Genomic DNA, 22,419 nt, shown 5'->3' with positions numbered 1-22,419 from the left:
ACAACAAAATGAGGTTTTGATGTCTTGGAGCTTTTATCTTAGTGTAGGGGAGTTTGAGGCTATTGTTTTGAAAAGTACAAAACATGAGGCAATTTTTAAGGATAAGAAACAGAAGATGAGAATATTGGAAATGAGGCAATAGAAAATACAGCTTCTTCAGTGAGCTGTCTCTTTGGTTATTGCTTTAAAAACTGGGGAAAGGCAAGTACAGCATCCAACAAAAAACACAAAATCCAGCAAAGTTAAAAACTGCTGTATCTGTGGCAATTAAGAAACCCATTATATTGATAACAGACTAAGAGGCTTTACCAGAGTCTGTTTCAATATGTTTGTCACCAAACTACTTTTAATTTTCCTACATTACAATTTCATGTAATGGGCAGATATGAAGTGTTTTCATTTTGGACAGCAGGTTGAAGTTAAGACAGAAATTTTTCTAGCAGACTACTAAATTTCACATAATAAGAAATACTAATTGTACTGGACAGCAGATAGATAAGCTGAGGAAACAAAAAAAGGTTAGTGCCATTAAAATTGGACAGCAATTTTAATTAAAACTTTAATTTGAAAATACGGCAAACAGAAATTAGAATCTATTTTGAACAGCCAGGAAGTAAAAGCAACATTTAATATTTAATTTTCTCAGTACAATCTTTGAACAAAATTCTGAGGGGGGAAAGAAATCCTAAAATACCATTTGTCTGAGTTCAAAATGTGTTCACTGACTGAAAGGACTTATTCAGGAATTCAAAATGCCAGGGAGTGAAAGATAAGGTTTTTAACATTCCACCCTATTTATCACTGTATTTTATTAAGCCACCTTTCTGCTCTGGCACATCATTATAACAACCAGACTAAACTTGCAATAATTTGTATAACCTTTCTTGAGTGTCCCTTGAAGGAATGCATGGGAAGTAGTACACCCCCATTAAAGATGTTTGTCTCTGTATTAATAGTTACTCTGTAGGCAGTGTGTAAGTGAGGTGTTCAAGAGCTTGCATTTCTGTTGGTAGAGTTTGACCAGCCAAAGTTTTCATTGCAAATGCCTTTCTGAAAAGCCAGTTATGGATGCAGGTCCCAGCTGGAATATGCTGCTTGTTTAACATAACTATGGTCTTCTACACCCTGCCTTCTGCCCATAACATGCTGGAAATTGCAGTGATCTTTTTCCTTTTTAGTCCTAAATTATTTTAACTGAGTTAAACAGACCTTCTGACACACTAGCTAAGTCAGTGAAGGGAGTCTTGGAAGGATCCTGGCTTTGTTCAGTGTTAAAAGGAGGAGGCTAAGGGAATGTGATCTTAATGCTGTCATCTGAGAAGATGCAGCCAGGGTTCTCTTGGAGGAACAGTGGTAGGATATTTGGCAGCAGGCACAAGTGCTAACAAGGAAGACTGACAATAAATTGTCAGAGATGGTGGTCAAGTGCTGGAAGAGAGACCCAGAGAGGTAGTGGGGTTGTCATCATTGGAGACTGCCAGAGCTCATCTGAACAAGATTTGCTTTGAGCTTTGATGGGAAATAGAAATTCCCAGCAGTTGCTCTCAACCTAAATTACTCTTACTAGACAACTGGCCCATGTTAACTGTACTGAAGACCCAGTGCAGTTTGACTGCAGCGCTTGTCAGATGTTGGAGTGACAGAATTAAAGAACTCCTTTGTGGTATCACTGAGAAACATGATGTAGGTGTATTCAAACTGCTCTGAGAGTTTTCTTGGGCAGCCTATTTTCTTGGGCAAGCCTTCCCCTGAAAGCATAATCTTGGCAGAGGTCTGAAATGGTTGTAGGTTACTTACCACAGATGGAAAAACATGGCTGCTTGGAGGCCAAAAAAGGGGAGGAATGGAAAAAGCAAGCTGAAACTTCACACTGGAAGTAGCTAAATAAGAAATGCTGCAGTAATCATTTGACTGAAACCGTTTTCTTAGCATGTTGTAAAATGCCCATATTCTTGTAAAAGGTAAAATTAAAAGCCAGCACAGGTAGGAAATTTAATTGCTGTCAGGCTTTCTAGCTTATAATAAAAATCTCATGAGAAGAACTGGCATTTTCCTACAGCAAGTATTAAATATTTTCCTGTGTTATTCCTACCTTCAATTAAGTTAATGTTTAAGATGCCTCTATGTGTTTCATTTAATAACATATTACACAAGTGAATAATTTGAAGAATTCTTCAGTGAAATATGGAAATAATATTTGTGTAACATCAGCAAGTTAACACCCTATTTTGATGTATTGCTCTACACTTAATATCCCAGCTCGGTCTTTGTTGATGTATTTACTCCGAAGTTGAAGCAATTTAAAACACTAAATGGAGTGACTGTGCCTTCAGTCTCATTACAGACTTAATGCAACAGCAGTCAAGCACCTCATTATTGTATAACCCAATTTTTGTAGAGGGCAGAAATTGTAGGTAAAATTTACATGTTGACTCCAGAGCATAAAGACTGTCATCCATCATTCACTGGGTCAGGTCTGAATTGTTGTAATCTTTGTAGTTGGAAAATAATGCTTATGACTGAAACAGCAAAATTCTTGAAAAAATGCATATATTTTCAAAACATTTTAGAAATGTTTACTACATCTTTTCCACGGGTACCCAAGGGTGGTTTTGATACCATAAAGATGTTACAAAGGCATCTGTCACTGAAATTTTGATGGACATGCATTGGATGGGCTGAAATGTGAGGACATGCATTTGCTATAACCCATGTTCTCTATTATTAATTTCTATGTGTTTTTTGCTTCTTTTCCTCTTGAAGCACCTTTACCTAAGGCAGTTGCTGACAGTAGAGAAGAAAATAAAAGCACAATCTTCTACTAGTTAAAAGGAACAGAAATGAAGATCTTGCTCTCCATACTTATGAAGGGCTTTTCAATCTCTTCATTTTGGAGTTAACCTATACTTGTGTACACTGAAACATGTTCATGCATTAGACCAGTAATTATATGAAATTATGAAATTATAATTGTTTTTAAGTTATGAAAAATATCTTTGACTATTGGATCTATTTGCACTGGATCACTGCAGATCAGGAATAAGACATAGATGAGCACACAGAGCACGGGAAATGCCTTATATCACTGAAGAAGTCAAAGATCAATTTGAACATTTTTTATTGGTACAGTTGCATTCAGGTTACTGCCAACATGCATTTTCCTAATTCTAAATATATGCAGGTATAAAGGAGCCCAATGGCTATCCATTCAGAGTTAAGAGAGATATAAATACTTGAACAAGGAAGACATTGCTTTGTGCTCTGAACAGCAATAAGGTTTTAGCATGTTCTAAATTTTGTGGCATCTCTCATGGAATATTTGGGACCCAGTTTAGTCATCAACACTCATTTTTGGCATGGTGAGATATCTACAGAGTCTAGTTCTACTCTTCTATGCTCTTAGGAAATATGGTGACTCTGCATTACAATTCCTTAGGTCCCTGATGATTTGCAACTGTCTTTCAACAGACATTGTAAGAGAGTAGATAAATTTCTGTTTGAAGAGCAATCATACTCAGCAGAGGACAGGTGAGGGAAGGAATTAAGAGTTTCACAGGTCTGGAGAGAAAGTCTGGAAATAGCTTTCAAATCCCAATTAATACATAACTATGCCTTAGATAATTTGACCATAGTCAAATAGCATTTGTGAAGTGAAACATCTGTCTGGGACTTCAATACCAGCCTCTTATGTCTCTTGTCCCTTGAGTGCCATCACTGCTTATAGGCATTATAGGCACTTATAGGCATTTCTTTCTCCCTGTTAACAGTGGGTGCTTCATGGACATTATTGCACCTTGTATAAATTTGTCCTCTAAAGACACATCAATGCAGGTGAAGTCCTGTGCAATATGTGCCCAAATCTTAGGGGTATTGCTTGCCTAATGTGAATTGCATAAAATGTTCTCCTACTAGGCTGTGATGTCAAGACCAGCAGGTGTTCCAGTGGTTTTTGTGTGTGGCAGTAGGAATTCCATCAATATTGATTATGTGAGTTCATTTTTCTGTATGCATCATTTTAGGAACTGAGAACCCCTTCCCTCTGCCTCTAACTCTGTAATCACTTAAGGAGCTGAATTTTTCATTTTGCCCTTTTGTTGTAAGTTTATGCTAGCAAAGACAGATGGGGACTTGCAGATTTCAAATTAAGACATAATTATTTTGTATGCTCATAGGTTCCTTTTAAAAGTGCTTAAGGGACTTTTGTCATGTCAGACAAAGTTTTATAAAAGACACTCCATGTATCTTGCTTCTTCTCATCTTTATTACTGGTTGGCAACATAGATATTTCTCACACTTCAAGAATTCCCGAGGGAGAGAAACTCTTAAAAATTCTTGTTGGCTTGCATTTCTAGAGCTTGTTTTTGAAAGTGTTATTTAGCCAAAGTCCTGGCACTGTGTCAGAAGGAAGTAGGTCTCCTATAACATTGCTGACAAAGCTCTGTTGCTTCCAGGGCCCAGGTTAGGATCTCTGTGAGGCTGCGCTGTGTCCTGCCGCGTTAGGACCCATCTTTGGTAGCTCAGTAGAGCACAGATCCTGGGAAGCATGGACACGCCAGCAGACGAATGGCACGCCACTGGCACCAGCGGCACATTTGGCACTGGTAGGACTTTTTGCTGACAGCATGCTGCAATTCTTTTGTGAATCAATTTGATACCAAAAATAGCTACTGGCTTTTTCAGAGACTGAGTCTATCATGGTGTGGTGGGACTGTGATTACAAAACACTCCCAGTATGGAGTAGGATATAACTTCCTAGAGGAAAGCCAGAATAAACTAGTAGAAACTAAACTAGGAGAGAAATGAACACTCTCCATGTAAATATAATTTGGCTGTCATGGCTCTTCCCGTGCTTGCAGTTGGAGCTGCAATGTGATCGTATCTCTTGCTGATTTAGCTGAGGCAGAGACAATGTGTGCTTGGTCTAAATCTCATGGGTGACTCTTCAAATATTTGATTGAGAGTTTTGGAAAGAAAATAGAAAGTAAGTAAATGGCAAGAAGGCAGGAAAGGCTCGGAGTCTACCTAGACTAATGTTGCAAACCTCAGTGTGTTGTCCCTGAATCTCTGTTGAGAAGGGAATGAATTCAGGACTGGCTCCAGCCATCAGGTAAAGGTGTTCATTACCCAGAAAGCCCCTGAGGGTGGGAAAGCTGCTCCTTGTCTGTCAGAGTCCTGGGAGGCCATAGGAGTTCTGTTTGTTGCTGAGGAAGAGGCCAAGCATGTTGGGGGAGCAACTATGAAGTGAGAGAGCAGCTATGAAGTGAGAGAGCAGCTATGAAGTGAGAGAGCTTGCACCATTATCCATTGTTCCCTTTCTTCTCCTCCTGCCCTACCTGACAGATCATCTTGACTTTAAAGCTCTGCCCCAGTTTTGGGCTCAACTCTGTAATCAATAAATTCAGTTTTTCTCACATAGCTGGGAAGCTGAGCCAACTTACAGCAGGTGTACCTTCTGGCTGTATTGCAAATGCAATAACCAAACAGTAAATGGGAAGTCCTTCCTCACTGCTCCTCTTGATGTGCTTCTCTTTGGATCAGGAGCAGGAAGCAGCTTCTCTTGTAGAATCATTTTCATGCTGCAGGAAGAGCCACTATAGCCATCTGTTGAGGAAAATTAGCAGTTTGCAATATGTTACATCTGTAAATGTATAAACTCTTGCAGGCATTCCGTGTGTTTATATACATACTCTGGTGTAATTGGGTATAGCTGAGGAACACAACTTGCTGCTTCATTCCCAAGCAAGGAGACATAACATGAGAGGAAGTGGCCTCAAGTTGCACTAGGGGAGGTTTAGAATGGATATGAGGAGAAAAATTCTTCACCGAAAGGGTTTTAAAGCAGCAGAACAGGCTGCCCAGGAAAGTGATTCAGCGTCCTTGCAGATACTTTAAAGATGGATAGATATGTGGTGCTTAGGGACATTGGTGAGTGGTGGACTTGGCAGTGCTGGGTTAATGCTGGACTTCATCTTAGGAGTCTTTTCAATGTAAACAATTCAGTGATTCTCCTCTAGATGCTAGACAATATGCTTTTGCAGGGTGGATAAAGGGTAATTTTAATTTAAAATTTGTTTTATGCAAGTGCAGATGATAAGGCAAGGATTAATGTAGTAGAATATACATCTATCTTGTTGTTCAGAATTGTCTAATTATTTCAAGAATCTAGCCTCAAAGATGTTCTGAAGGTTCTCAGTTGGATTTATTTGATATCAGAATTTTGAATGCTGCACCTTAGAATGCTGGGATTATTTGATTTTGTTCCAGGCTTATCTTTCTTTGAAGTATAGCAAAATATCCAATTGTTTAAGATTCTTGCATAAGTAGCTGTGTTGTAAAGCGTTGTTTCTTGCTAAGACACTTTTATTTTCCCTCTAATACCTGATTGGGAAAACCAATTTTTAAAAGGCAGCAAACACAAAGGTATATATAGTGAGCATGCCTTTGTTCTTCTGTTTCATTTGATATATCACTTAGTGCACGCAGCAAACTGAAATGACAAGCCTAAGAAAATTGTAATGGCTTTTAGTGATAAGCAGTCAAATAAGTATCACATGGAAGTAGCTTTGAAATTTTTGATTAGAGAGGTTCAATTACATTTCTCTGATTTTCAAGGCTTACGTGTCACTCATATTTGCAAACTGCTTGCATATTGTAGGTTTGGGGTTTTTTTTATGTGTGTAACTCCTCAGTTGGTGTTTGAAGTGGATTCAAGGATCCTGAGCTTTTCCATGTTTCAGTGCTTAATCCCTGCTCTTACAGCTGCCTGTGCTTCAGGTATTCTCTCAAGAGTAACACAGACTCAAGCCAGACTCTGAGAACCAATACCCAACCCAGCAGGCAAATAATTTACTTGTGGAAGCCTGAATTTTGCAGGGGTTTCATGTTACTCAGTCCTGCTTATAAATCATCAGCTCCAGGAGTCATGGTATAGAACACTGTGAACTTTGCTGGCATTTATTTCTCTCGCTTTTAAAATATATTTTTAGCTTTTATAATGGTGAGAAAGGGCTGTAGAACATCAGTTCTAATTGCTTTGTAAATAGAAATGCTTTGTAAATAGAAATGAACTTTCGTTCATGTTTTTAAGGGAAAATATACCATTTTCATGATTTGGAAGAGGAACATTGGACTATTTAATGCTTCTGCTTGAAAGTATTGAGTTGCAAGTGAAGGCTTTGGATAGGCATATTTAAGGAAACAAGACTGGATAAGAGGATAACTGTGTGTGTTACTTTGTCTCAGCATATAGATGAGCCAGTTTGTTTTCTCTCTAGCTTCTACACTGATATACATTGTGTTATCCTGTTGAACCAACACACTGTTTTAGAAGGTGCCATTTTATCAACAAGACCAAGCACTCACCCTCTGTAGCCAGCCTGAGAGCCAGCCTTGCTGTGGGAGAGGCAGACTCCTTTGTGACTGGTACAAATCCAGTGAATGTAAATGAAATGGATCTTGGTTGATTCTGTGGGGGAAAAAAAAAAAAAAATCTCTGCTGCATTTCCAGTAAAAAGCTTTGAGACTACTTTTCAGTAGAGGAGTTGTCTGTATTTATGCCTAGGAAGGTTATTTTGATCTTGCATTTGTTCAGTCTCCTGGTTTTTGTATTAGTGAATTTTTGATTTCTCTTCCCCTGCATGTTTTACGGCATTGTAAGACGGAAGACAGTGGGAACTCAGTGAAGTAAGAGGTGACTGATGGCATTAGCTACATGCTAAAGGAGCCAGGGCAAATCCTAGATTTTCTCTTGCAGTGGAGGAGAATAAAATATATGTATTTTAGCACTGACTCCTACAGGGGCTTTGCATTGCACTGAGTCTGACTTCAGTGGGAGCCACTCAGAGCATCCAGGACTGGGCACATTTGAGCATCTCCCAGTGCTCCAGTTATTGTGGGGATTTTCCTTCTCTTAACTGAAATGGGGTTATTTGTGTAGGTGTAGCACACTTCTGTACAGTGTTTTGTCATGCATTAGATCTCTCAGTTTCTTTCCAGTGACTTTCCCTTTTCCCCTTATAATTGAAACAGCTGGTTCTATGGTAATGAGTCCCTTTGAACTGTCAGTGTGTGTATATTTCCATTTACACTGCTGGCACTTTGTTCTGGACCTTCTCCCCTTCTGTCCAAATAGATTACTTGCACTATCAGATCTGTCTCATTGTTCACAATAGCATTGCTGTGGATTCTCCAGATCCCCCTTCCTTACTGAGTTTATTGCTCATTTTTCAAAGGCCTTTGACAAACTCTGGTAGGTGTAACTTTAAATAAATCTTCATTAATAGTTGTCAGATAATCAAAGTGAAGGAGGAAAAATTGTATTTTTAATTGCACAAACTATCCTGTGGAGGGGTCTAGCTAACCTATTGACTTTCCATTACATAATAATTCATATTCAAATTAATTTTGGCAGCTTGCATTTTGTCTGTATTATCTATGATAATTTAAAATTCTGTAGCATTTTATAATATAATTGATGTTGACCAGGATAATTTTTAATGCCAACAGGAGGACAGTCTTGTGCAGTGATTTGGGATATGGCTGAAAACCAGGAGTCTAGGAACATGGTCCAAGATAAGTAATTGAATGACTCTGTTTAAGACAGCACTGATTGTTCATGAGCAGTTTCCAGAGATGCACAGAGAAGGGCCAAGGCAAGGGTCACAGCAGCAACAAAGATTAGATATAATGAAAAAACCTTAATGCATATCAAAATAAAGATAGGTCTGCTTTCCCTGTCATGCTAGGATCTCTGTTCAGACCTGGGCAAGCCAGGTGTCTTAGTGAGCCCCTGATTAAGCACATGGAATTTATTTATTAATTTAATGAACTTGCTGAATCAGGAACTCCTGATGAATTCCCACCTTTCCTCATTTGCACAAAACCTATTTACAGCTGAATGTGAAGGAATGGATTTACTTTTCACAACCAAGGAAACCTTGGTGTCAACAGCTGGTACAGTAATTATTAGAGTGGGAATTCCCAATTACATAAAATTTCTTAAAGAAAAATAAGTACTTATCTCAATTACTGTCACTCGCTGAAGGGGTGCATGGCCTACATTCTGCTGGAGCTGAACAAGTTACTAAACAGAGGAACTTTTAAAAACTCTCCTATCTGAACCTCCAGCCTAATTTCAGCCTTTTCTATAAATCTTACTCTTACTGTATTTTGTTTAATTTTATCTGAGTTTTATTAATTTTAAGTTTCTAACTGTAGACTTGGTTTCCATACTTCCTTTTATTAGACTTAAAACCTGGACGATCCAGAAACTGTAGGTAAAAGGTTTTCTGTCTACAGAGTTAAGCTGTTCGTGTGTTTTGAATACTAAATGTCTCTCCCATTTATAATTTATAGATGTAAATATGTAGGGAGCAGCTAGTGCCACAACAACCAGTGCTTTTAGGGCTGCTCTCTTTTGGAGGCACTTATTCACAGCTCTTACTTCATGTAACTCTACTATTAGTATTTCCCACCATGTGCACAGACTGCAAACATAATTTACCTTTCCAGGAGCAGGCTCTTGCTGTTTACTTCTGTAGAAGCAGACAGATGCTATTAGCTCATTTTCATTTCATGACCTAAGTGGCAGTAAAGTAATTCAGACACAGCTCTCAGCATATGGTGATGGGAAGCCTGCAATCCCCAAATTCATTTGTGTGTACTTTGGTCTGGAGTACAGGTTGAGTACAGGTTTCTAAATAATCAGACCTTTCTCTAAATGCAAAGCACATTGGTTACTGCTTTTAATCTCAGCATCTTTGTCATTTGCTGCTCTCTTATTACCTGAACTGAAGGTGAGGCTGAGTGTGAGTGTTCCCCTGATTCTTCACAAGGGGCTGTAGAGAGTAATATCTTCGTTTTTCAACCAGACAGCTTGCAGAAAAACTTTTTGGACATTGTGTGTGTGTAGGAGGGCAAAATGACACTGTGGGCAAAGGAGTAAACTTGAAATCAGAATTCAGTTGGCATCTTAGGTTTATTTCATGGTGAGTCTAAGGAGCCTGGTTCTGAATTTGTGCTGAGCTTATGTGGATCACCATTTTGCAACGAGTTGGATCTGGTTGAGTGAGCTGAATTCAAGTCTTTTAACTCTGAGGGAGAGGCATGTACTGGTTGTGTTCTGTGTCACAAAGATCCTTACTTCTGCAGGCGCTAGACAACTGAACATTTTTAAACCATTTGGTCCCCCTGAATAGAGAAAGATGTAGCTGTCAAATGTGTAATACTGATTTTCACTGTAATCCAGTTATCTAGGCAGGCACAACTTTCTGAACTTGTGTGCTTTTAATGAAGTACCTACACATGAGAGCCTGTGTAGCACTACTTTGTGCCAGAAATGCTGGGCTTATGTGTACATTTTGATTTTCTGCATGGCTTTGTAGCCAAGGGCCTCAAATAATCAGTAAGTTCAACAACATATCACAGAAACAATCTGTACCCTGAAAAGTTTATAATTTGATTGATTGCTGATTAGTCACTGAGTAGAAGAGGTTGGAAAAGACCTCTGCAGATCATCTATTCTAAGCCTGTGCTCAAAATGGGCTGTGTCCTGACAAGTTTTGGATATCTCTAAACATAAAGTCTCTATAAGGTCTTTGAGAAGCATGTTGCAGTGTTGAACCAAACTTATAGTAAAAAAATTTCCTTTTCTTTAATCAAAATTTCCTGAATTTCAGTCTGTGCCAGTTGCCTCTTGTCCTGTCACTGGGCGCTACTGACAAGAATTTGGCTTCATGTTTTCCCATCTCTCCTATGTATCAGTAAGATCACTTTGAGCAGTGAATCTCTTTAAAAAGGTCAAAAGAGCACGTTAATTTCTAGTAAATGAGTTCTAAGTATGTCAGATATACAACATGTTTGAAAGACTGGAGACAGAGACCTGTCTTCTAGATTCTCACTTTTTCTTTGTAGCTGACACATTCTTTGGTGGTTTGTTTTGTTTTGTTTTGTGTCTTTTTGTTTTCCTTTGGTGGGGTTTTATTTGGTTGGTTGTTTTTTGGGTTTTCTTTGTAGCCTGGTATGTTTCAATTTCAGCATAGTGCAGTTTTAATTTTTTTTCCAGTTGGTGCTGTTTTCTTGATGTTTCACCATGGAGAGGTGAAAATAGATGGCCTGTTTTTGCTTCAGTCTAGCACTGGCTAATAAGTTTGTGTGGGAAGCATATGATCCACCACTTTCCTGTTTTCCGAGGAAATGAGAGAAAATGTATGCAATGATGAAATGAAAACTTTACAAATATGTGACCTATCACTTGCTTTTTGTATGTGTTTTATTGCACAGCTCTTGTTCAGTGAATATCAAAACTGTGTGGACATTGAATGAAAAACAAGGTTCTAATGAACTGAAAAAGGAAGAGTTTGTAGCAAAGAAAAATGAATAATTTTTTTCCTCCATCAATAATGTACCTAGTTAATTGACAAAAAAAATCTTATGCAATCTAACTTCTCTATGTTTGTGCAAAACAATACCATTTTTAGCCACTTTCAGTGGGCTCAAAATCTATTTTCCAGGCCTCCAGCTTCCTGGTGCTGTGACATCAGCACAACAGCCCAAGCTGGTGATTATATTAAAAGAAGAATATAATGACACAAAAGAATAAGGCTGTGCCTTGATCTTTTCCATTGATAAATTTAGAACTTGCAAAAGCTGAAATAATAGTTGTTGTGATGAAAAGAAATATAATTTTTATACTTACCTGCTGTTCTGAAAAACCAATGTATAATTATTGTAGGAGGAAGAAAAATACATATCTCCCCCTCACTCTGCTACTTTTTCCTCTTCTCTTCAGTGTTGAAATCATCCAGTTTAATTAAATCACCAGCCTATTTCTGCACAAAGGATGACATTTTATTAATGATGCATGATGTGTATGAGACAGAATTAACCCAATTTTCAAATGGATTTCAATTTGGAAAGGGCAACATGTAAAAATGTCTTGTAAATGTGTGGGATGAGCTTGTTGAGCAGCTTTCTGCAGGAGATAGGATTACAAAATGATGAATAATTAGACAACAGTCTCTCCAGTCCCTGGCTTTATAACGTAGCCCAACATCATTGTCTTTTGCATGTGTTGTTCAGTTTTGCCCATTTTCTTAGTCGTGTTTCTTTCCTAGCAGTAACTCCAAGGAATAGTAGTTTAGGTGACAATATTTACAAGTAACTGGGAGGGGTTGAAGGTGGCTGTTTTGATCTTAGGATGTCAGGCACTGTGTTTGTGGTGCGGCTCACATTTCAAATATGCCTGGAGAGCCTGAGGTTCAGAGAGTGGCTGGGGTCCACTCGGGATCCCTTCACTTATATCTGAATGGGGTAGTCACAGCAGGTCAATAGTCACAAAGTAAGTTGTTGTATAGATTTGAAGAATTGTGAGTTGTTAACAAGCTTTTGTCCCTCCTGCCAGGGGAGCAGATAATCTTCATCAGTCACACTTCCATTCCTTAAATTTGAATGAAACTCTATTGCCAACTCCCCGTACTCTGAGTTGAGAAATACCTTCCTAATTCATAGGAAAACTGGGTAGGTGTGGTTCTGCAGGTTTTGAGTTTATTTTTAACTTAGCAGATTTGGGGGAAAAAACCTTCACTTCCCTTTTCATATCTCTGAAATGTAATTTTTATCAGAACAATTATCAAAAATCATTAACCTCTGAGAACAGGGTGTTGTGGAATAGACAGTGAAAAGATTTGAAACAGACAGTTAAAATGTCTTGCTGATTAAATGGAAAGACAAATCTGCCTGCTAGAAGTATGAGATTCCTTTTTTGTGGCCGTTGTATATAGGATAAAGTGATGAAGGCACTAATCCATGTATTAGGAAGCAATTTTTTAAAGGGTCAGGCTGTGAAGCTCAGAGCAAATGTGCCAATTAGAGTGTTCCTGTATTCTTTATTGATGCAGAAATGGTCATATAGGGATTTTTTGTAATCTCTGTGTTAAAATATTTTTGTTGCTTCTGTTGAGAGAAACTCTTAAGCTACAAGATGGGTGGTGGTGTTCATAATGAAGTAAGGATTGGAGGTCCCTGTTATTCCAGCTATCTGTGCTCATGTAACTCTGATTCCTGACTGAAATGAGCAAACACTCTACAACGACAACATGTGGCAGCATAAATATCCTGCCCTTCTGTACAGAACATCAATCTTGGCTACATTGCTTAGGAATGGATTCAGGTAATCTGCTGCAGTAAGTGTGGAAACAGTGAAATGTATTTTGGCCATGATGAATATTTCCTGGCAATTTAAGGTTTGTATGAAAGGGGCCTTCTATGGCATTTATGCCAAAAGTTTATGCAAGAAGTGTGTACTTTTTAGAAGGAATAGAGGGAAATAAAAGCAGATTGGAGGAGTGCTGTACCAATTTAATTTACCCTTGTCAATGTGTTGTCATAAGAAATACAGAATTACCATCCTGTGTATCTAGCCTGTGGCTGGGGAATGTGGCTCTATAAGCAGGAGCAGAGCTAGAAGTTGAGGTCACAGTTCACCCCCAGAGTTCACAGGCATGGTGGAAAATATCATTCTGAACTTGGCTTACTTATAAATATATGAGATGATTATTTATTTTTTCTATAGGTATTCCTTTGATTTTATACTTTTCCCCTCATGCTCTGGTTGTCATTCACTGTTACTGTGTGGAAGGAGGAGCTGTGCCTTGTGTGCACCATCCTTAATAGACCTTTTCTCTCTTTCAGAACAAGGAATGAAGAAAATGAGCAACATCTATGAATCAGCAGCCAACACCCTGGGAATTTTTAACAGCCCATGCCTGACTAAAGTGGAGCTGCGAGTTGCGTGCAAAGGCATATCTGACAGGGATGCCCTCTCAAAACCAGACCCTTGTGTCATCCTTAAAATGCAGTCACACGGCCAGTGGTTTGAGGTGAGTGTTTAATAAAATAAAATTGATTCTTCTGGCACTTTAGGATGGCATAGGCAAACTGCTGAGGCAAAATTGAAATAGCAAGAACACTAAAGAGAAGCAGCAATTTGAAGCCTGTGGCACAATCTTGCAAGAGCGAAGGGAGATTTTCCATTAACCCTAACACAGTTTGAATCAGAAACTTTGAACTTCTCTTTGGAATCTAGATTAAAAATGAAGATGAATAAAGAAAGAAGCATCATAAAACTTTTCCCTTCAGGCCTTATTTTTCATAAAAGCTATATAATAGCACAGATGATGATAGTGACCACGAGGCATTACAACATAAAGAGGAATACTGTGGAAGAGAGGAGGATTTATCATTAGTTGGCAAGGGATTTGGTGACAGAGTGGCTTTATTTGAAAATTTTGAGCATTACAGTTGGATTCCTTGTTGCAGTTAGTAAAACTAATGCATTTGCCTTACCAATTTGCCTTGTATTGCAGGTTGCATGTTTTATTAAAATCCTGCTTTGTGTTATTTTACCTGATCGTGGAAATTATTTCTTTGATAACTGGAAACGTGGTGTCTTAAAGAAATTCAAATTGTAACTATATAACATAGAATGGAATGTAATATTTTTAATGGCATCTTGTTGGTAATTTTACTTAATAATTATAGTAGAGTGTTTGTGGTTAATCAAGCTGAAAGGTGTGACTTTAAAAAGAGAATAGAAAGTATGTAGGAGAAAAGTAGGAATTTAATAAATCCACTTAATATTGAGTGCATATTCATCCGTCTCTTTTCAAGAATTTTAGCATTCAGCATAGGATTGTTTTATCTATGAAAAGATAAAAAATAATAATGGTGAGCTTATGCAGAAAGCAAAATCTTAAATTCAGGGATCTTTTAATTTAGCATTTTCAACTAAGTTTTTCAGACTTTGAGAAGCTTCTTCCATTTATTCCAATTGTTTTGACCTATGAAATTTTTCCATTTCAGGCCAGCAGAGCCTAGGAAAGTTAAAAGGGTTTTGATGTCATTCTTCTTTTTTTCTTAGTTTGCTTTTGTAGAACCACTAGACATATCCCTGGTAGAAAACCAGACTATAAATAGAAATAAAACTCTCACAATTGTTTTTAGTGCACGTCCATGTAATTGAAATCAGCATTTCCATGTAATTGAAATTTAGTGTGATGAAATAGTTAGCCTAAAAAAGAGTAATTTTAGCTCTCTGTGTATAAAAAAGCATTTAGCTGCACTGTGTGTAATCACACAAATAGTAGAAGTTATTCAAGAAATGGATTAAAGGTCAAAATAAATGAAATGGCCCTGTTTCGAAGGGACACAATGAAAACTTTCATGCTGTCTCAGTTTTCTGAATAACTTTGGGTGCATTTACATACAGTTTGGCTCTGGCAGGGTAAGTTGATTTAAATTATATATTCTGATGTAGTAATGAAGATTCCCTTTATTTGATGTGGTTTTTAATTTGGAAAGTGATTGTCTAAATAGAGTAAATCTTAGAGAATAGGTCTGCCCACTGATATGATTCTCATCTTACGTCAGTTGCTGCTACTGTCTAGTGAGAGTCCAGGCAATTCATTTTAGTGTGGAAAAAAAAAAAGTTTTATTAGTTCATGTTCCTATCAGTGCTGCAAAGCAAATGCCACTCTGCCATGATGAGTATTTTCTGGCCAGCACCTTCTTAAGAGAGTTTTTAATTAAGTTCCTATTGCTGAACTAAATTGAGCAGAGTCACTCAGGTATAGCTGGAGACATAATTTGGCTGGATGAATCTTCTGCTGATGGCAATCAATGATCCAGCAAGACCTGAAAAAACAGACAAAGTAATAATTAAAAAGTAATAAAGACTAGTAAAGTGAGTATATTCAACATAGAAATCACTAAATGGCAAAGAAAGAAGTAGAACTGAGGAGTGTGGATTTAGTGCCTTCATAAATTATCTTGAATTGCCAGGTACCTTAAACCCCTTGGAGATCCAAAGGTGCTGTAGCAAGATGCAGTATGACTGAAATGTACATACTGATCACATGCTCTGGTTGTGTGGAGGTTTTGTCAGCAAGGAGTAGCTGAATTGAAATGTCCAAAATACAGGTTTTGGTCTGTGTACGTTGTGCTCTTGTACAGAAGTTTGTGGTTAGTCAAGCTGAAAGGTGTGACTTTAAAAAGAGAATAGAAAGTATGTAAGAGAAAATTAGGAATTTAATAAATCCAGGTAATTTTGAGTGCATATTCATCCCTCTCTATTCAAGAGTTTTAGCATTCAGCATAGGATTGTCCTATCTATGAAAAGATAAAAAATAGTAATGGTGAGCATATGCAGAAAGCCATTCTACAGGTGCAGACAATCCCTGAAAGTGAGTGATCTATGTACATTTGTCTCTGGGAGAATTTTGATAAAATATGTCAGCCTGTTGCTGAGGAATTTTTTTTTCAGTTCTGTAGTTCTGTAGTTCTGTGTGTGCATATGTGTGTGTTTGTATAAATTATGCCACCCACACATGTAAATATAGAATGAAAATGTGTTGATGCTCTTGTAGAGTGGGTAGGTGCTGTTTCCAGAGATTGGAAATGACGTCCAAATATTCTTCTTATTTTGTTTTTAACTGTGATTTTCCTGTTTTGTTTAGTTTTGGTGGGTTTTGTTTGTTTCCCAGACACAGAATTGGTGAGGTTGGAAGGGACCTCTACAGGTCGCATGGCCCATGTGCTGCTCGGGTGGGGACACCTAGAACCAGTTGCCCAGGACTGTGTCAGACAGGTTTTGAATGTCTCTAAGGAGGGGATTCTGCATTCTCCCCGGGCAACCTGTGCCAGTGCCAGTTGCTGCCACAAGCAAAAAATGTTTCCTAATGTTCCTGTGTTTCAACTAGTGCATCCTGTGTTTCAACTAGTGCACATCACCTCTGGCTCTGCCATTAGCCACCAGTAAAGGGAAGCCTGTCTCTGTTGTCTTTGGACCTTCCCTTCAGGTATTACACTGATGAGATGTCCCCTGAGTGCTCCAGGTGTGTCACCTACAAACTTGCTGAAGGTACAGTCTGCCCCACCATCCAGGTCATTAATGAAGATCTTAAACAGGATCCAGTACTGACCCCTGTGTCCCACGGCTAGTCTCTGGCATCCAAACAGAATTTGTCTCACTGATAACCAGAACCTGGCCAGCTTTCAGTCCACCTCACTGTCTGCTCATCCATTCTCTGTAGCAGCAGCTCCTCTATGAAAATCTTATGGGAGGCAGTAGCCAAGGCCTCACTGGAGTCCTGGTAGAAAATATCCACTGCTCTTCCTTCATCTACCAGGCCTGGTAGATCTACTTCATCTCAGGCATGACTTTTTCTTGGTTGGCTACTCATGATGATTTTCTTGTCCTTCATGTGCCTAGGATTAAGTTGCTGTACCAAGTTCCCAGGAACTGAGGTGAAGTTGGTGGGGCTGTATTTCCCTAGATAATGTGATGAGGGACACAAAACTCCTCAGTAGTGAAACCATGGGGAACTTGGGCAAATACTCAAAGAATTCTTGGTGCTGTCCCCCGTTCTGGTACAGATATGCTTGCTGGTTTTTTCTTCTTGTCTGGGTAGATGTTTCTCTGTAAACAAACTGGCACAGTCACAAGTGTGCACACACACCTCCCCCTAACATTTCCCTATGTGTGCATGTTGGTGCTGTGTGTAAAGCGCTATCTCTACCAAGCTAGAATGTAAATGATATATTGTGTCTCCCAGGAAAATCAGCAGTTTACTCCTTCTCACACATGAAGCCTAACATGACAGGGTGTGATACAGCATAATCTTAAATTCTGCTGTGTTTATGTACTAAAAGCCAATTTGCTCATCCAGGGCTGAATTTTAGCTCTTTTGGCCATAATTTTAAGCAGGTGTGCACTTGCAGGGTGCCCAAAATTTGTACTTAAACTGTTTGTTTAAGATAATTATTCAACAGCTGTTTTTCCGTCTTGACTTGAATGTATTCAAGGAGTTTAAATACTGTACCAAGTTTCAGATGGTGAATGACTGAGGTACATGGTGATCAATTCCTTTGTTCCAATGATTATTTTACCCACTTAGAGTGTGAATGTCCAAGTGTAATAAATGTTAACTGTTAACTAATGCATTGCATTGGAGCCTTCAGCTGAGATGTGCTGGCACTGACATTCTCATTAACTCCTTAATCCTAAGGAAGTGTCTTGGCCCTGTTCACAGATGATCTGCATATGGCAAATACCCATAGTACATGTTATTTTGAAAGCTGAGTAAGTTGCAGAGCTGTGTCTGGTCATACAAGATTTATATGAGATCAGGAGGTGTCACACAGCCAGATGGAATGTGGTGTCTGGAGCTATGAAAAGAGAAGAGGAGCTTAGGAAGACAAGTAGTCATGTTTGGAAATCAGGGAGGGCTTTCTGTAGTTGCACTCTTCTGGGTTTCAGCAGCAGGACAGAGTGTCTGCTTCCTTGTGGATTTGAACAGCCAGCTGGAGGTTTTGTGTTTTACCCAAAGCTTTTATTAAACCTCAGTAACTGCAGAGCAAATGAAGCGGCACCCAAAGACAAACTGCACTTGCTAAAATTCATCTTGATGGACTCAGGTGAAATCGTTAGAATGGATAAGTTTGTTTACTGAAGTAGATTTTTTTGTTGAAATGTTCCCTGAAGTCACAATTTGTGAAAAACTTAGTGAGCTTTGATAAAAATATGTTGATATTCTTAATATAGAAGTTATCCACTTGTAATTCAGCGTGACATTTCAAGGACCAGCTTGGCAGGACTAAACAAACAAACCTGAGTTTTCTGTGTTTCCTCTTCCTTTCACATCAGCCTGCACATCCATCTGTATTTGCTTTTCCTCTTAGTCCTGCTCTCTCTTTTGTTTCATCTCTGAATTCCAGCATCCTTCTCCTTCCTCTGCCTTTTCACATATGTCAGCTCCCCATTTACATTCCCAGCACCTGCTGCCATGTTTCTCTCCTCTCTGTATTGGAGACGGGGGGAAATTTCCTGCCCCTTCCTAGCCTGGGTGAAGGATCTGAAGAGAAGACCCTGAGGCAGACTTCAGCTCTGTGTTTCCATAGATACCCAAAAGTAGCTTTCATGTTATCCATCTGTGGCTGTTACAGCCCACTGCAGAAGCCAACAAGCCATGAAATAGGGGAGTCTGTGGGATGATATATTCCATGACTCTACCAAACTGCTCCGAAATAAACACAAAAATACTGTGAGGAGGCAAAAATCCCCACACACGAAAAAATACATCCTTTTTAGTTCATTTTGATGAACAGGTAATAGATGGAGCATTTGGATGGAACTGGAAGTTTCAGTGATCAGAAAGAAGAGCTACCACCAGCAGCCATACAGAATGAGGCTTGAGTCTGTCTAACCCCATCATGCATCTAGTTGCTAGTTGGTGACAGTGAAGAAATATGGGATCAGAGAAATATAGAAGTGTCTTTCCAGCTCTCAGTGATCTGCAGCTCAGGGAGTTCTTAAACAGGAGTTTATGCCTTTGTAATTGTAAAAAAAAATGTTGGTAGAATGACTTCCATAACTTAGTTAAAAAAATTTTAAAAGTCTTGTATATAAAAGATAAAATTTTAGGATATCCTGGGACATAAGAGTTCAGCAGCTTAAGTGGAGGTTGAATAAAGTAATATTACTTGTATTTTTTGATTTTAGCTCTTGATAATTATTTTTAAATTAATTTTTCCTGTGTTAAAGGAGACATTGAGAAAATCCCTGTTCATTTTCTCAATGCCATTTGGGAATTTATTCTTCTGATTTGTCCATGACTGTATAAAAACGCATCCTTTATTTTGAAGATACAGTATACCTAACCTATCACAAAACATGGATTTGTTTGGGTAGTTATTTGAACTATGTTTATTTCAGAGCATTGCAGAGATGCAATGCAGTGTTGCATTTCCACAGTGATTTCTGAGCAGTGATTTGGGATTTATTCTCTGCTTTAAAGAACTGCAAGGCTTCACAGTACACTGGCTTATTGGAAGTTTGATGGGTTTGGGTTGGTTTTCTTTAAACAATTCTCTAGTCAATGCTAGAGCAGATTGTAGATACTATTTTTCTGATTTCACTCTTAAGATTTCAACTTGGTGAAGAAACATCCTGTGTGAAATTAATTGTAAGTAATGGCGTTACAATAAGATGAACCTCCTATCTTAGTAAGATTTTTCTCTGACAAAGAAAGGAACTTACCAAGTTCTGATGAAATGTTTTATATTAGATTGTGCCAAATTTGATGGCAAGGAGATGCTTTCACTGAATAGAGGTTATGAAATTAGCTCTTCTCTTTGTGAAGAAGCTTCTGATTCATTTGCAGATTTGGGAGTTTTTCTCTTCTGGATGTAGAAGAGGGCTGATAATTGGAAATGCTACCTGTGAGTTCTCTGACCAAAGCTCAGATCAAATGACATACTAGATCTATTGTAAAATTGGATTTAATTAAATACTGTATCTATTGTAAAATTGGATTCATGCAGATCAAGTTTGATGAAAGCCAATGGGGAAGAATTGAGTCTTTAATTTAAATGATCAAGACTTTCATCAGGAAATAAAGGCGATGGGATTTTTTCTAATTAAGCCACAAGGTGGCCAAGGTCCTACCTTTTCTGACTCAGGGCTGGCAGTCAAGTTGATTGACCCCTTCTGCCCAGATCATTCAGGCCTTCAGAGCACTTGGTCTTGTTTGAGCACAGGTCTATGCCCTGCACAACTTGCAGGTGATGATCTGTGAGTGCAGCTTTTGATTAGTGAACTATGGACCTAGGAAGAAATGAGAGCAGTCCTGCTGCATTTACTTCCCAAGGGGTGCCCCTAGAAGAGGATGCCTAAGAGTTTTTTAGGTGCCATTCGACTTATCTTGTTTTCACTCATCACACTGAAAGCTGTGATTTTATTTACACCATAGCACAGTGCCTGTGTGTATGCCTTTGTGGTTTATTTCATCCTCATAATTCAATATCATACTTTTCTTTCTCCTCTTTCATCAAGTCTCTGTTGATGCTAATGAATGTTTCTTTACTCCAAACTATTTGGTAACCTCTGTTGCTGCCAAGATTTGCTTTTAGCTTCTGCTTTCTGTTCCTGGTACATTTCCTTGAAGTCTTTTTGTATGGTGTGACTGTCAAAGACAGCTCATCTTTTTCAAGCACCACTGGAAGTCTGTGGGGTCAGCCTCAGGCTAATTGAATGTTTTATCTTGGTCCGTTCTCAGCCTGAATCCATCTAATCAGATATCTTCCTTTCCAAGCCTTAATATTTTGGAGGCACACTTTCTTCCAAGGGTTTGCCTGCTGAAGATCTCCTGTGAGCTCTTTCTGGAAAAAGAAAAGTTTTCCACGTGGAGGGAATCTGCTATGCAGTTTTTCTCCATGTCCAAGAGAGCATCATTCAAAAAACACTGTTCAGCCCCTGATGTACTTAGTACATTTTTACAAATATATATGAGTAAGCTCACAATCTGGAACTGTAATTATAACTGTAATTAATATTAACCTTCTTTTTAAAAAGAAAGAGAACTCTCTCCCATGTCTTTCCAAACTACTTATGCAAAGTCAGAAGTATGAAAACTAAAGGCTGTAACTTTCTTGTGTTGACAAACATTTGATAAGAAATTGGTACTGGGAATTGTTTTCCTCCTGTGCCTAGTTCAGAAATATGAACATCATTAGGTTTGATGATTTGTGTTTTTTAGACCCCAGGTAGTAATGTGCCTATTTATTTTAAATCCATTGTATAATAACTCCCTCTTGTTTTTATCTCATCCATCAGTGCTGCTTTTTCTTGAGCCTCCTCCTTGCCTCAGCATTTAAAGACAGCCACAGTGCTTTTTTTTCCTTTTTTAATCAGCTAGTCTTTCAGCTTGAACTCATTTGAATCAGACAGATTGTCTCAACTGAAAACAAATACTGTCATGTTGAGTCAATATAGATGAAATATCATATTATTCCACTAGCTCAAACATAATTTTCTGCCTCTGTAGTGCAGTTTGTGAAATGTAATGCAAGTGCAAAGGAGAGAAAGTAGATGTCTTTGTTCTTATTGAGACTGGTCATATTTGGGTGGATGATTCCTGTCTACCAGAGCTGGAATCTGACTTCTCTGTCCAACTAAACCTCTTCAGGTCCCCTGTCTTCAAGCTGCAGAGAGTGAAGAGTTGTTTTCTCATAGTTTACATAACTGAATAAAACCAAGTGTAATCCTGAGAAGTCAGGAGGGAGTGCATGTGTATGAGAGGTGGTAAAACCTACATGGTCTCTCCCTGAACCTGTGGCCTGGAGCATCCTCTCCCAGGAAGATCTTCCTTTGGGGCTGATTTCCAGGAGCCCTCTGCCTGGTAAATCAGCCCCTAGGAGAGCCATGGAAATGAAATGTGGGATCATGTAGTCATTTTTCTATGTTAGGAAATAGCTACATGCTTAAAAATCAATTCAATACTATGCTAGCTTAGAGGGAAATCTGAATGACCCGTACTTGTTGACATCCTACTTCAATGTCCAGAGGATCAGGGATTATGGAAATGT

General features: G+C 38.5%; 1 protein-coding gene across 2 annotated transcripts in view; it reads left to right on the top strand.

Annotated features, from left to right (window-relative positions):
• Positions 1 to 22,419, top strand: part of CPNE4 (copine 4) — a 228,598-nt gene that overhangs the window by 35,364 nt on the left and 170,815 nt on the right. Inside the window, exons 2-3 of one of the 2 annotated variants that reach the window (XM_054273331.1) lie at positions 4,452 to 4,601; positions 13,690 to 13,877. In XM_054273331.1, coding sequence (XP_054129306.1) covers positions 4,544 to 4,601; positions 13,690 to 13,877 — 246 coding nt within the window. In that variant the 5' untranslated portion in view covers positions 4,452 to 4,543. The remainder of the gene's footprint in view (positions 1 to 4,451; positions 4,602 to 13,689; positions 13,878 to 22,419) is intronic. The other variant, XM_054273332.1, reaches the window with a different exon arrangement.

The sequence above is a fragment of the Melozone crissalis genome, unplaced genomic scaffold (assembly GCF_028551555.1).
Source record: "Melozone crissalis strain CALT ecotype California unplaced genomic scaffold, PUWL_Pcris_2 ptg000016l_1, whole genome shotgun sequence".
Classification (NCBI taxonomy): Eukaryota; Metazoa; Chordata; class Aves; order Passeriformes; family Passerellidae; genus Melozone; species Melozone crissalis.
Note: the sequence above shows the minus strand (reverse complement) of the source record. Positions and strands in the feature narration are given on the sequence as shown.